The sequence below is a fragment of the Ipomoea triloba genome, chromosome 5 (assembly GCF_003576645.1).
Source record: "Ipomoea triloba cultivar NCNSP0323 chromosome 5, ASM357664v1".
In the NCBI taxonomy this organism is placed as follows: domain Eukaryota; kingdom Viridiplantae; phylum Streptophyta; class Magnoliopsida; order Solanales; family Convolvulaceae; genus Ipomoea; species Ipomoea triloba.
In genome coordinates this window covers 16,722,415-16,738,198 of record NC_044920.1, presented here as the reverse complement: position 1 = coordinate 16,738,198, position 15,784 = coordinate 16,722,415, and the positions used below count along the sequence as shown (strand labels likewise).

The 15,784-nt window shown below is 37.8% G+C and overlaps 1 protein-coding gene across 1 annotated transcript; it reads left to right on the top strand.

Moving 5' to 3' along the window:
* The first annotated feature begins 4,590 nt into the window (after positions 1-4,590).
* On the top strand, positions 4,591-5,937 carry LOC116020320 (BAHD acyltransferase BIA1-like). The gene is made up of 2 exons (XM_031260800.1): positions 4,591-4,883; positions 5,463-5,937. The coding sequence occupies exons 1-2, from the start codon at positions 4,591-4,593 to the stop codon at positions 5,935-5,937; spliced, it is 768 nt and encodes a 255-aa protein (XP_031116660.1).
* Positions 5,938-15,784: the final 9,847 nt, after the last annotated feature.

The following is a 15,784-nucleotide window of genomic DNA, read 5'->3' as shown; positions in this document are numbered from 1 at the left end:
TTTCTTTGTGCTTTAGTCTCTTAAAGAGACATTGAGGAGACTGTGTTTAAGGAATTTTGATTGGTTATTATCATTGCTAATGATTTGTTATTATTAATTAATTAATTAATTGTGATGGGTGACAATTGTATAATAAGTTAATAATTAATTCCTTAATAAATAAATAAAAAATTCCTTAATAAATAAAAAAGTACATTAGACAATAATAAGGAGAAACATGAATTGTGTGTTTGAATGCCTTGACGGTCAACACTCAACCCCCCTTGCTTAAAAGTTACAAAAATGTTCATGTTTAAATGCTAAGAAAGTTGGATATGAAGATTTTGTAATGAAAGCAAAAGTTATTGCAATGAAGGATTTCAAATGTCAGAAATAATAGCATTTGAAACGAAGAATTGTTGAGTTTTAAAAGTGAGGATAAAAACGAAGTTGTTTTATATAGTGTAGAGTGGTATAGATAGTCTCGGTACACACGGATTGTGACAGTTTTCAACAACGTGAAAGAAAATGAGCGGTACATGAGATGTCCAAATAATTGTCCCGGCCTTGCAGTACAAGGGCAAGTTTGGTAAGAATGCATCATACAAAGTGAATTCAAACTGCAAACCAAATATTAATATCAGGATAGCAATATTTAATAGCCGTTAGAATATCTTATGTTATTGTGAAAAAGTAATACATTGCGTTACAAAAACTTACGTGAGGTTTTATTGGAGTGTGAAACAATAAGAATGGTTATGACATATATGTAAACCTCATCCTGGGCGATGAAGATGAAAATGAAAAAGTGTCTCTTATGAACTATAATATACAGTTCAACTCTGTTGGTCGGTTACCCTCCAAATTTCTCACTGATGTTAGATCAAGTGTGTATTTTCAGAAGAATAGAGATGAAGACTCAGGTAGTGTGCAAGACTTTTCAACCAGAGTTAGTTCGTCAGATCATTAATGACTTTAAGAGCAACATTATCAATGCATATTTGAGAAGATAATGTCAGAAATTTGCCACATGGATGGAGAGAGAAGAGGAAAGAGAAAGGTTTGGGTTCATCTGCTATAACCGAGTTCATGGAACAGTAAATTAGCAGATATGCATTTATTATCATTGGCTGCTGTGCGCGTATGGCGCACAGCAGCCGCCCATGCGGGCGCGCCTGACGCATTGATTTATTATTATTATTTTTTATTTTTTTGTTTTTTAATATCAGATTTGTTTGTTTTTTTTTATCTTCTCTCATTTTTTCTTTCCTAATCACACTTACAAAAACTCCTCAGTTACCGTGAAATAATTCCATTGATGAGGATGCTCTAAAGAAGTTTTAAGTACACCAGCTTCCAATTTGTGAAACAATTTGTGAATGATCACAGATAGAGAAGTTGTTTCTGTGTCAAATTAAACGGTAAAAAATAACTTACCATTCTATTGAACCTTGTTGTAAACCTTCCAATTTATGATTTAATGAATTAGTTTTCTTCCTTTCAAAAAAAAAAAAAAAAAACCTAACATTTAAAAAATTGCACAAGAACTAATATAAAGTAAGTACATTGAAGAAAGGCACAATAAGTCATCAACTAGTATAAGAAATTGCACAATAAATAATTTTACAAAGTGAACATCAAGTCTTCAACTAGTATAATAAATTGCGCAGTACAATAAATAATTTCATGAAGTGCACATCAAGTCATGAACGAGTATAAAAATTGCACAATAAATATTCACAAATTGCATATCAAATCATCAACTAGTATAAAGAAATTGCGGGCACTTACATACCTCAATATCGTGAACTCGAATTGTTGTCAACAAAGTCCTTTTTTTGATTAGATGATGCCCAGTAGTCAATGCAACCCATTTGAACTACTATTCATAACTTCAATAATTGTAGTCTTTTGAGGCTTGTACATCTTCAAGATATCCGCTCTAAGTGTATTCCAATTAGGCCCGCGTTCCTAAAAAAAATCACTATCCAGGAACGGAGATTAGTTTTTCTTGTTGGAGTATGGTTAAATTGTCATTCCTATTTAAGAGTGTATCTTTTGATTACTAACCTTACACACAATACCTAAAAGGAGTACGTACGTTTGTTGACCAAAGTTTATAATAATAATAAATAAAAATATCACTATTTTTTTCCCTTATTTTCTAACCTTTTAATCAACTCAGATAGACAGGTAAAATTATTACACAACAAAATAAACAAACATACATGATAATTCATATCAAATTGTAAAATGATACAGAAGCCTCTAACTAAAGCCACCTAAATCTATATGTGCCGAGCTAAAGGGGGCGAATATATATTAATTATAATAAAAATAGTAAATATGTGAGGAAAATTATGAAAGCTTCTACAATACCCATTGAGAAAAATAATAGGATAATAGATGGTAAAGTGTTTTTTTTGTTTCGAAGACATGCTTAAGAAAGAAATCATTTACAAGCAAATGAAACTTTCGATTTCTAGGATTCAATTTTAAGTCATTAGATGTAATTTCTCACCGGACAAAAAATGAACTAAGCTACATGTAAAGGAAAATCCCTAAGCTACATGACCAAAAATGAACTAAGCTTTCTTAAGTTTGTACTATACTCAAACTGATTCCCGTTTACATCGGGTCGACCTAATTAAAGGGCAAAGTGTTGACCAGATTGATCTTTCCATAGAAGTGGCAATGGTTATTGCATGGACTGTGGTCCCAGCTAATGGTCCAAAAACGACATCATTTTGCTTATAAGTTTCATTTTTTTCGCGCGCCAAACTGCAACAATAACTTATAATATACATTATTTTAAAACATAATGTACATTATTCTAAAGCATAATGTACATTATATTAGCTCAAATGTTTCATTATTTGAATGATTCACAATGAAACTTTAAGTTGCTCTAAATTAAGAGCATCAAAAACATCAAGTATCTCTCTCTAAAATTGTAAAATGCACAATGATCCAACAATATCCATGGCAACACTTTCGAATGTAACTTTTCTAGAGCTTCAGAGTCCTTTATACATACGATAGAAGCTAAGTAAGGGTACGGTATGCTGGTAATCTTCCAGAAAATTTGAATAAGTTCGTTAAGCCATTGTGACAAGTGTCAATATATACCACTAACTCCAACGTGTTGCAAATGTACTTTTTGTCTTCTTATGTAGCTTCATTTGTCATTTTCCTCATAGTTTGCGCGATTTTGAAAAAGAACTTGCAATAGTGCTCCTTCTTCATCCAGGGCTGGGAGAAATCCAATTGCTTTCATCTAATAAGCTTCAAAGACTCAGCTGGTCTACTTTGATTCTCCTATTGGTAAAAGTAACTTGGGACTTTTCTAAAGACAAGTTGAAAACCCAGGTGGTATGCGTCTCCTGGTAGATTTTGCCAATCCACTTTGCTGGGTCGCTATCTTTACTTTAGCTATAGCTAAAACTTTGTCAGCATCCTTCCGATACACTGAGCTGGTTATCTTCAAGCTGAAATGTAAACAACTCCTAAGTTTTAGGCCTAAACAGAAATATGAAATAATTAGGTATCTAACGTCCTAATATAATTTTAACATCATCAAAATCTAAGTACAATGGTTCCTAACATCTTCACGAAAGTTGTAGCCCTTTGAGTTAGCTTTCCAATAACTCATAAATGACATAGTTTTGAAATTCCTAAACCAAGATAGGACCTAAATACCGAGCAGCAGTCATGAATTTCAACTTTTTTTTTTATTGTTTTGCTCAAAGTTTGTCCTGCTTTGTTCATTTGATTAAGACCATTGAAAGTGTCACTCTTTGATTCCAAGAGGTGTTGTATCCTACTCCATCATATTACTTCATCTTAACTCCCATGGACTCTAAACGCATCCAAAATGGTCCAAAAATATATTCCAATTCAATCAACAATTATTACATACACCTAAACGTACAAATGATTGAATAAGCAACACTTGCCCGAAATTATAACAAATGAATAGAAAAATAAGTTGGTGAAATATGAATAATTAGAAACTTATTAGATTTTCTTAAAATAAGAGAGGATATAATATATTAATCATATCTTTGGGCACGTAGCTTAGCGTGAAAAATGGTTGTTAGTTGTTAATTACCTTCTTATAAGAACCAAATAACCACGTAAAGCATGCATGCAATAAAATAATAAAGCCATCAATTATAAAAGCTAGCCATAGTGGTGGATAAGAGCAAATTCAATTCTAGCTTGGATAGTATTATAGTAACGGATATAGCAGCCATGAAAGTTGAAGTTCGGAGCAAAGAAATAGTGAGGCCATCTTCTCCCACTCCTCAAAGTCTCAACAATTACAAACTCTCTTTTATGGATCAACTTGCCCTCAACATCAAGCTTCCATTCGTCTTCTTCTACGACTCCTCCGTAGCTTATTCTCAAGATCGTCATACCAATACCATTGATGAGCTCAAGAAATCACTTTCTAAAACCCTGTCTCTAATGTACCCGCTGGTGGGGAGGGTGAAAGAGGACAAGGTAACAATCGAATGTAACGATGAAGGTGTCGAGTTTATTGTTGCCGATGTGGATGAAAACATGTGTTATTTATTGGACAATCCGGAAATGGAGAAGATTAAGTAGATGATTATTCCTACTGGAACGGTTTATGAACCTAGACCGGTAGGAAAGGCACTGCTCGCGGTTCAGGTGAACCGGTTTAGCTGTGGGGGAATAGCTATTGGGTTTTTTGTTTCACACGCCATTGCCGATGGTTCCGCCGTTGCCACGCTCTTTGAAACCTGGGCATCCATCAACCGCGGGTATGATGTGAATGGGAATGGATTTGTTTCCGATCAATCTATCATTTTATTCCCTCCTTTGGCGGATACTTCTGCCATTGAACGATCAGTGAAGATGGCGGCGGAGGCAATCAGGCAGGAAGAGAAAAACATGATTTGTTAAAAGGTTCGTCATTCCTGCCACCGCCATAGCCCAACTCAGAGAATAACTAATATGTAAGGAAAACAACAAAGGGTCCTTCCAGCGCGAAGAATTAATATGTAAGGAAAACAACGAGGGGTCCCTTCAGCGTGAAGGATTAATATGTAAGGAAAACAACAGGGGTCCCTTCAGCGCTAAAGATTAATATGTAAGGAAAACAACAAGGGGTCCCTTCAGCCTGAAGAATTAATATGTAAGGAAAACAACAAGGGGTCCTTTCAGCCCGAAGGATTAATATGTAAGGAAAACAACAAGGAGTCCTTTCAGCACGAAGAATTAATATGTAAGGAAAACAACAAGGAGTCCCTTCAGCCTGAAGGATTAATATATAAGGAAAACAACAAGGGGTCCCTTCAGCGTGAAGAATTAATATGTAAGGAAAACAACAAAGGGTCCCTTCAGCACCCGTCTCGAACCGAGGCTATAACGGCGTTAGTCTGGGTGGCCGTGATAAACGCAACTCCTCCAGCTCAAACCGTGCCGTTATCCTGCATGGTGAACGTGCGGAGCAGGATGGAGCCGCCGCTGCCACCCAACTGTCTAGGGTGCATGACCTACGGAGCCACCGTTCACTGGGAGGAGGAGGAGGAGGCGAAACGAGGCACCGTAATCGCCCTTCAATTGGTGCAGAGGATACGCGATTCTCTCCGATCCGTGAACGACGCAGCGGCGAGGAAGATGTACGGCGAAGGAGGGTTGTTGCGCGCGGCGTTTGCGAGAGGTCATGAAATGGTGCGCAACAAAGGCTGTTCAACAACGTTGTACACGAGCAGTCTGTGTAGACAACCGTATTACGAAGTTGATTTTGGGTGGGGGAAGCCAAGATTGGTGGTGAATTTGCTCAAGAATTCAACGGTACTTTTCTTAGACACCATTGGTGGAGCAGTAGAGGTGTGGATGGGATTGCCTAAGGAGGTTATGCATAATTTAATGCAAAACCGTCACTTTCTTACCTATGTTTCTGCCTCTCCTAAGCCAAAGCTATGAATTCCCCGCTACTCTTTAAAGCAAATAATATTTATGGAAGCTTCTACAATAATACCCATTGAAAAAATAATAGGATGATAATCCTTTAACGTGTAATATAATAATATTTATGGAAGCTTCTACAATAATGATTGTAGCTACAATGAGTATTAGAACTAAGTTTGTTGTTCTTTGGATAATAATAAGTAATTAGTCATTAGTCTTCAAAAAATTAATACTCTCTCTGTCCCATTTTATCTGTCCTACCTAGTATTCATTGGTCAAATCAACTCTTTTTTCTTTGTTTATTTTCTTTATTATTTTTTACTTATTTTTAAATTTGATTTTTTGTGTTTAATAGTACTTTTAGTCTAGTTTCTAAATATATAAATTTTGTATATTAATACTAAATTTAATATTATGAAAAATTGAATTAAAAATCACATCAGTCAAGCCTCGTTAACCGAACCAGACACATAAAATGGGATGGAGGGAGTAAATAAAAGTGAGCAAGACTGGTGGTGAATATGGTCAAGAATTCAACGGTTGGTGGATTATTAACGACACTCAAAATGTCTTTAAATAATTGTTGTAATGTATTGATCATGCTATAGCTTGGTGGATTATCTACTCTGATTCCTTGGTTGTGTGAATTAAAATTCTTAGGTTGCATGTGTTATATGCATCTCGAAAGATAGTGTTCTATAAGTTAAGTCCAATTTCCTTTATTTTAGGCGTGTTTGGTTGACAGGTTTAGTTATCAGGATGGGTATCAAAGTCATTGTTACTACTTGATTGACATGTTTTTAGAACACTACTATGGGTTTTGATTACCTTTTAATTGCAAAACTCATTTCCTAATAAAATAAGGGATTCATCCCTTTTCTCCTCAACCACTTCTCTAACTATTAATAATTATTCCCATTCCACTCTACTACAAACACTACACCAAAAAGGCTATTTAGCGGCGGTTAATTTGTTATTTAGCGGTGGTTCAAAACCGCCACTAAATTGTTATAGGCGGTTTTTCAACTGTGTCTAAATAGTGTGTTGCGAAAGATTTAGAGGCGGTTTTAGACAAATGCGAGAATTATTGACCATCATTGCATTTAAAACTGCCGCTAAATATAAGGTAGTTTACTTTATTTTTAGCGGTGGTTCTCTAACCGCCACTAAATATAACTATTACAACGTGTTTGGTTCGTGGAATAGGTCGGGAATGGTGAAATAGACCTATTCCACTGTTTGGTTTGTCATTCTATTCCTAGGAATAGCATTCCTAGGAATGAGTTATTTCCTTTGTAGGGAGAATAGCCATTCCTAGGGGATCCCCTAGTATTAGTTATTCCCAAGTATTTGGGAATAGCTTTTATACTATAATACCGAAAATGCTCTTTTGTATTATATTATAATTCTTAATAATAATAATAATATTAATAATAATAATTTCTCAACCTATATGTGTGTGTTTGTGTGTGTGTGTGTGTTTGTGTGTATATATATAGGGATGCACTCCCATGCGAACTGACGCCCAGGTAAGAAATGAGAACGCTTCACAGCTGATGAGCACAAATGATGAGTGTAAAAAGGGTGTAATGTCGTTCCGCTGAGGATTGGTGTTATGGCACGTGACTGTGTGAGTTACCAGGCACTAGAGTATATGAATTTATAGAATCCAAGTAACAGAGACTGAATGATGTGGAATAAAAGAAAGCAATTGATTAAGGTGAAAACTATATGATAAAGGTATGGGCCAGATCAGAGGGATTGTAACCTTGATGTTCTAACAAACTCAGGATTAGTGAAAGAATAATTAACCAAGGGACATATGGGCAATGCACAGAAGAATTCTACTCAGCTACTTTCGTAATCAATAAGAGAATTAGGCTAAGATTGCCCCACTGTCGTGATGCATCAATCATAACCTTAAGCACCTAAGCATTGTAAGCCCCCAATATTACCTCTACTTTCATAGCAGGAAAATTAGGTTGAAATTGGTAAGGCTCGAGGTCTCCATCCAACTGTCGTTGTAATGAATCCCTCTCCTAGACTAGCAATTAATTCTGGCCACAAACCAATAATTAGTGCAAAGAAATCCCTAAATCAACATAAACCCTAGGCAAAAGATTCAATCCCTTTATGCAATTAATCATAAACCGAACATTAAGATTAACAATGAACCCCTAATCCAAACCCATAAGCGAATTACTCCCTCATGATGGGAGTAAACACAACAAAGCAAGAATTAAAGATAAACATTGCAAGAAATATAAAGGGAAGAGAAACTTAACTGATAAATAACAAATCCAACTTCAATCCAAGATTCCAAGCTTAAAATAAAATAATCTAATGTAAAACTAGTCTAAACTATGCTGGGGAAATATAAACTAAAAGCTAGGGTTCAGAACTCTGTAAGGGGAACCTCAGAATATATAGGAGATAGATGGGCCTTGGACCCATGAGGCAACTTCCAATTCTTTTCCAAGTCTTATTCTTGTTTCCTATTCTTCCTGGGTAATTTCCTTTTCTTCCAAAACTCGTCCAAAATGTTCCAAAACTCTTCCTTTGTTGTTCCTTGTAGATAATTCAGCACTTGGACAATATAACACACAAACAATTCCCAATTTCACTAGGATACAGAAAATAACCTTCAAAACAACTAGAATAAGGGGTGAATACTTGTACAAAATAGCAGATATCAACTCCCCCACACTAGAACTTTTGCTTGTCCTCAAGCAATTACCTAGGATAATCCACCCTCCATGCACTGCAACTGATCACATTACCTTCCTGCTCAACCGAACATACCACCAACCGACTTGTACAACCTAACCTGCTTCAAGAATCATCTCAGAATCACAAGTGAGTTCCCTTCTCAGGCCAATAACCGGGCACCCGAAATTAGGTAGATTAAACCCTGTATGCACATGTACTCAGTTAAGATTATGCAAGACTTGGCTTAAGATGAACTCCCATAGACATGCCCTTCATACTCACATAGATCACTCTAAAACTACATGCTAAGATCAAGTAGGTCTTTATTCGGCTTGTAACGGGGCTAAGGGTGAGTGGCTAACAAAGAAGGGGTATGGAAAAATGAACAACGGAGATAATTTCACACCTATAGAGATACTACAAGTATGGACAATGGAGCAAACTACAATTGAGAACATAAGAACACTCTAAAACAGTGGGGTTTGACGCAACTTTTCTAGCAACATGAACCATTTGCACTTTTATTCATCTTTTTTTTCTTTTCTTTCACAAACGTTCATTACTTCCAAACTTTTTCTCAAATAGCAATTTTTCTTTTCTTTTCTTTCAATCTTTTTTCTTTCTTTTCTTTTCTACCATCAAACAACTTTCTTTTCTTCAAAAAACAACCAACTGATTACTTTCACCAAACCCCACACTAGGACAAAGATAACAAGAGTAGTTCTAACAAGAATAAGCTCCAAAAAGAAATCTCTTCTAAATTAAAGAATAAATGCTACATTCTCTCTAAGGGTGGATGGAAATATATGGCTAAAGGCTAAGGGTTAAATAACATGGGTAAACAAGAAAAACAACATAAAGAACGGGGTTAGGTGCTTTTGCACCTATTAAACAAAAACAAGGCTCAAAGGGGACAACTAGGAAAAATAATAGTAACACAGGGTAGGTTTAAAGGCTTGGGCTAACAACAATGGCCTAAATCACTTCAAAGCATGTAAATTCTAGACTTCACTATGAGAGCACTGAGACAAGCTATGACAGAACAAATATCACCGGAATCCCACATAAGCCTTCACTAGCAATGCATAACACACAGGGGAACATTTATGTTAGAGGTTAACCCAACTATTGGCAAGAGACTGAATTCTCACAGGCTCAACCTTGAATCATCCCTGACAAGCAGGCTGCACAAGAACCACCAAAACAAACCACAAACCAGCAGGAAGTAAAGCGGTCACAGCCACAACACAAGTAAAGCACATTACCTTTAGCTGCAAATTGAGTCCTTCAAGCAAACTGCATCCAAAATTCATCAGAAATAGTACCCCCCACACTTAAACTGGACATCGTCCCTGATGGACAAACAAGGCCTCACGAACTAGAAAAAAACGAACTAGAAAACATAACATTTTTTTTTATACTTTTTTTTAAAGGTAAGACTTACGGCCTCGTATCACGGCCTGGGTCACGGCTAGGATACGGCCCGTGACCCAGAGCCCTCAAACTCGCTCTCAGCACTAGAATTGGCATCAGACCATCACGGCCTGGGTCACGGCCGGGAGGTGGCCCGTGACCTAGAGCTCTATTTCGCCTGTTCGGTACTGGAAATTGCCGACGCCATCACGGCCTGGGTCACGGCCGGGATGCGGCCCGTAACCCAGAGCCCTCTTTCGCTCTGTTTGTCGAAAAAATGACACCTCGGCATCACGGCCTGGGTCACGGCCGTGACAGTGGCCGTGATCCAGACTCCGCCTTGCGCAGTTTTGTCCTTTTTCGCGCCCAAGCTCGGTTTCACCTGCAAGTTAGTCCTAGAGCAATTTTAACATGTTGCAACACCTAACCTCTTCAAATCTAACCATTCCCCACTCTCTCAAAGGTAAAAGAAAGCAAATCTCACACCAAAACAACCCTAGAGAACACCCTGTAAACAACGAAAAATCCTAATCTACTCCGAACTAAAATTATAAAGAAAAGTGCAGTAAAATAAAGTGCAAAACGTAAAGGATAACATGGGGTGCCTCCCATGAAGCGCTAAGTTTACTGTCGTCAGCTCGATTTAACCTCATGGATATCAGGTGGGATTGTGGACCACGCGATCCGGTGGCCTTTTGAACTTAGACAGCTCCCTCATCCATCTTTTGTAGAAACCACCAGAACCAGAGAACTTTTTCTTTTGTTTCAGCACACTTGACAATTCAGGGGGTCCAGGATCAATAGAGGAATCATGCAAATCCCCTAACTCAATCTTTCTACTCTTAGCAGTGCCCTCACCCAGCCCTTCTATCAAGTAACATTCATCAACATACGAGGGCTGGTGTTTCGCCATTTTGAATATGTCAAACTCAATCTTGTTTTTAGCCACCTCCATCACTAGTTTTCCTCTCCTCACATCAATAAGTGCACCAGCAGTAGCTAGAAAAGGTCTACCAAGTATAATAGGAACCTTGGCATCCTCCTCTATATCCATAACAACAAAATCCCCGGTATAAAGTACTGATCAATCATGACCGGGACATCCTCTAGAACTCCCACCGGACGCTTTATGGAGCGATCCGCCATCTGTAGGGTCATGGAGGTGGGTTTTAGTATTCCCAAGTTGAGCCTCTTACATAAAGAATATGGCATAAGACTAACACTGGCACCTAGATCACACAAAGCACCCCCAACTACAAATCCACCAATGATGTAAGGGATGGAAAAACTACCTGGATCTTTAAGCTTAGGAGGTAGTTTATGTTGAAGAACTGCACAGGTCAAGGCTCCTTCTCTTAGATCCACCACCGCACTCTTCTCTGGCTTTTTCTTATTGCCCTAAATATTCTTCAGAAACTTCTTGTACGATGGAATCTGAGTGATAGCTTCAACAAAAGGCATGAAGATCTCCAGCTTATCTAACATCTTATGGAACTTGCTCTCTCTATCAGACTCCTTTGATTTCCACAACCTCTATGGATATGGTAACAAATTGTAAGGTATAACCAAGTCATCTACCTCCTTGTTCTTCCTTTCATGCTTCTTACTTGGAGCACTCTCATTCTGCTCAGGAGCTTTCTCCTTAACACTATCTCCCTGCACCACAGGCTCCTCCTCACTATCATCAAGAATATCCTCAACCTGAACACCCTCATCCTTCTTATCAGCTTTCTCAGGCACTGGATCATTCGAAGGAAAAGGGGGGTCCTTCAAAGCTAATCCACTTCTAGTGGTGATTGCATTCACTTGGTGCCTTGGATTTTCTGTGCTTGCTGGCAGTCTACCATTCGAAGATAAAGGTTGATTAGGAAACTGATTACCTCCTCCTTGTTGTTGAGCCTTGAGACCATCTATTTCTGCTTGTAGTTTGTCAAACAGCTGAAGATTCTCTGCTTGTAGCTTGCCAAACTGAGCCATCATAGTGTTCATGAGAAGCTGTATATCAACATCTTGAGATGGTCTAGAGGAACCTTGACCTTGAGTGGTCCCAAAATTCTGATTCCCTTGTTGGAACTGCCCTTGATTGGGATTCTGATTATTCTGATTATTTCTCCACTAAGTTCCTTGGTTGCCACCTCTGTTCCCTTGATTACCTTGAAAACCTGGTGGATTGTTCCTCACTTGATTGCCTTGATTGTTCCAAGAGGGAACAAACTGATCTCTTCCTTGCTGCTGATAGATCCCATAACCTTGCCCCTGGCCCTGTGGTCTAGAATAACCAATGAGATCGACTTGCTCCACATTAGGTTGAGGGACTTGGTTACCGAAGTCTAACAAAGGACATGTCTGAGCTACATGATTTCCCCCACAAGTTGCACAACAGGCTACAAGAGGTACCTGTGGCACAGAATAGGGGTTAGGAACATAAGGACTTTGTGGAATTAGTGGAGGCTGAGCAACTGCCTGGACACTCTGAGTAGAACCCTGTACTAACTGCTTTAGCATGTGTTGTATGGTATCCAGCTGAGCCTGCATTGCCATCTTTTCTCCAACTTCGAACATCCCAGCTACTTTCTCTCTCTTTGGTATATCATCCCCCTCAGTGTACCAGTAAGTATTGTTAGAGGTGATCCTCTCAATCAACTGCTCTCCAGCTGCTGGTCCCATATCAATGAAAACACCCCCAAAGGATGAGGTATCTAGAATAATCTTTGACCGGTTAGACAATCCCTCATAGAATGAGGACATAAAATCACCTGGGGTCATCAAATTCTTCCGGCACTGCCTCCTCAATTCTTTAAATCTCGTCCAAGCATCAGGAAGATCTTCATTGCCAAACTGCTGAAAATTCTGAATTTGCTTCTTTAACTTGGCAGCCTTGGAAGGAGGACAGTACTCCTGCATGAAAGCCTTGTGGAGTTGTTCCCATGTAATGAAGTGGTTGGCTGGAAAGGAATTCAACCAACGCTGTGCTTGATATCTCAGGGAAAAAGGAAACAGTCTCAGCTTGATTGCCTCACTAGGAACACCATTCATCTTGATGGTCTGGCAGATACGGTCAAAATGAACTATGTGGGTTTTTGGGTCCTCAACCCGAGATCCTCCAAACTGATTATTCTAGACCATCTGTATGAGCTGAGTCTTCAACTCAAAGTTGTTTGCCTCAATCCCTGGATACACAATGCAATCCTCTTCAGTAAACTCAGGGGCTAAATGTGCAGCCATTGGCTCTGCCTGTGGAAATTCTTGGGCAAATTGCTGAAACAGGTTGAGATTCATCTGATGGAGAAGATTTTGCATCCCAACCCCATAGCCTGGTTGCTGGTACACAGGCTGTTGCTGCATGAATTGAGCACCCAATCCTCCCCCAACATTGATATTTGGGTTTGGATCAGCCTTGAAATTCTGTGCCTGATTTTGAACATTTGGAATTTGGGGATCAGCACGAGCTCCAGAGTTGTCCCCAACTGTCTCTCTCTGCCCCGGGTGCTGTGTGTTGACACCAGTATGGGCTTGTTGCCCGGTATTGCTACTAGCTCTGGTCTCCATGTCAACTTCGAAGTCCTGAAACTCTCGAAGCCAATCAAGTAACACCTTCTTCTCCCTCCTTAACTTCCTCTCAAGATTTAGATCATAGGGACGAAGATTCATGCTCCCTTTCGATCTAGTGTGCATAAAAGGAGGGTAACCTGCTGTCTAACACAACCACAAACACTCTTGGAAGAAACTAGTTATGGGTTAGTGCAAATATAATTTTTTTTTTCCGAATAAAGAATAAAATAAAACTTGATCTCCTAAAATTCACTAACTCTAATGCTAGTAAGAAATTAATCACACAATCAAAACCAAATAAACCAATCCCCGGCAATGGCGCCAAAATGTGATGAGCACAAATGATGAGTGTAAAAAGGGTGTAATGTCGTTCCGCTGAGGATTGGTGTTATGGCACGTGATTGTGTGAGTTACCAGGCACTAGAGTATATGAATTTATAGAATCCAAGTAACAGAGACTGAATGATGTGGAATAAAAGAAAGCAATTGATTAAGGTGAAAACTAAATGATAAAGGTATGGGCCAGATCAGAGGGATTGTAACCTTGATGTTCTAACAAACTCAGGATTAGGGAAAGAATAATTAACCAAGGGACATATGGGCAATGCACAGAAGAATTCTACTCAGCTACTTTCGTAATCAATAAGAGAATTAGGCTAAGATTGCCCCACTGTCGTGATGCATCAATCATAACCTTAAGCACCTAAGCATTGTAAGCCCCCAATATTACCTCTACTTTCATAGCAGGAAAATTAGGTTGAAATTGGTAAGGCTCGAGGTCTCCATCCAACTGTCGTTGTAATGAATCCCTCTCCTAGACTGGCAATTAATTCTGGCCACAAACCAATAACTAGTGCAAAGAAATCCCTAAATCAACATAAACCCTAGGCAAAAGATTCAATCCATTTATGCAATTAATCATAAACCGAACATCAAGATTAACAATGAACCCCTAATCCAAACCCATAAGCGAATTACTCCCTCATGATGGGAGTAAACACAACAAAGCAAGAATTAAAGATAGACATTGCAAGAAATATAAAGGGAAGAGAAACTTAAGTGATAAATAACAAATCCAACTTCAATCCAAGATTCCAAGCTTGAAATAAAATAATCTAATGTAAAACTAGTCTAAACTATGCTGAGGAAATATAAACTAAAAGCTAGGGTTCAGAACTCTGTAAGGGGAACCTCAGAATATATAGGAGATAGATGGGCCTTGGACCCATGAGGCAACTTCCAATTCTTTTCCAAATCTTATTCTTGTTTCCTATTCTTCCTGGGTAATTTCCTTTTCTTCCAAAACTCGTCCAAAATGTTCCAAAACTCTTCCTTTGTTGTTCCTTGTAGATAATTCAGCACTTGGACAATATAACACACAAACAATTCCCAATTTCACTAGGATACAGAAAATAACCTTCAAAACAACTAGAATAAGGGGTGAATACTTGTACAAAATAGCAGATATCAACATAATAATAACAATAATAATAATAATGATTATTCAAAATAATAATTAATAATAATTATTATTATGATGATGATGATTATTATTATTATTATTGTTGTTATTATTATTATTATTATTATTAATATTATTATTATTATTATTATTATTATTATAAGGGTATTTATGTCTTTAAAACATATTTCATTTCTATTCTTTTAACCAACCAAACATTGGAATACAATTTCTAAAGTCTATTCCTTCAGCGAACCAAACAACAGAATACAATTCTTGTTCTATTCTTTACCTATTCCATTCACTGTGAAATAGTATTCCTATTCCCTCTAAATTCATTCCGTGAACCAAACGTGCTGTTAGTTAATTCCGTTAAATTTTAGTGGCGGTTATTAAATGTCGCTAAATATTTTTTTAATTTACTTTTAAGAATTTTAGTGGCGGTTATTATTATTTTTTTTCTTTTTAAAATTTTTAGTGGCGGTTTTTAAAAATTTTAGTGTCGCTATAACATAGAACCGGTATGCTTTATTGTGTACTGCATATCTTATAAAAATAGAATCAATGCATTTTTCTCTCATAGCCTTTCGTTTAGGATCCGACAACCATACCATGGCCCTGCAGCCCCAGACTTTTAAATAATTCAAGTGGGTTTTCTGTTGTGCCAAAGTTCATAGGCTCTGGTGGACATTTATATAGTAATGGTGATTAATATTTCCGATGGAC

Coding starts and splice junctions, on each gene's coding strand:
- LOC116020320 (XM_031260800.1), top strand. CDS start 4,591: ATGATTATTCCTACTGGAACGGTTTATGAACCTAGACCGGTAGGAAAG. Junction 4,884..5,462: donor ATGGCGGCGGAGGCAATCAG/GCAGGAAGAGAA, acceptor CGTGCGGAGCAG/GATGGAGCCGCCGCTGCCAC.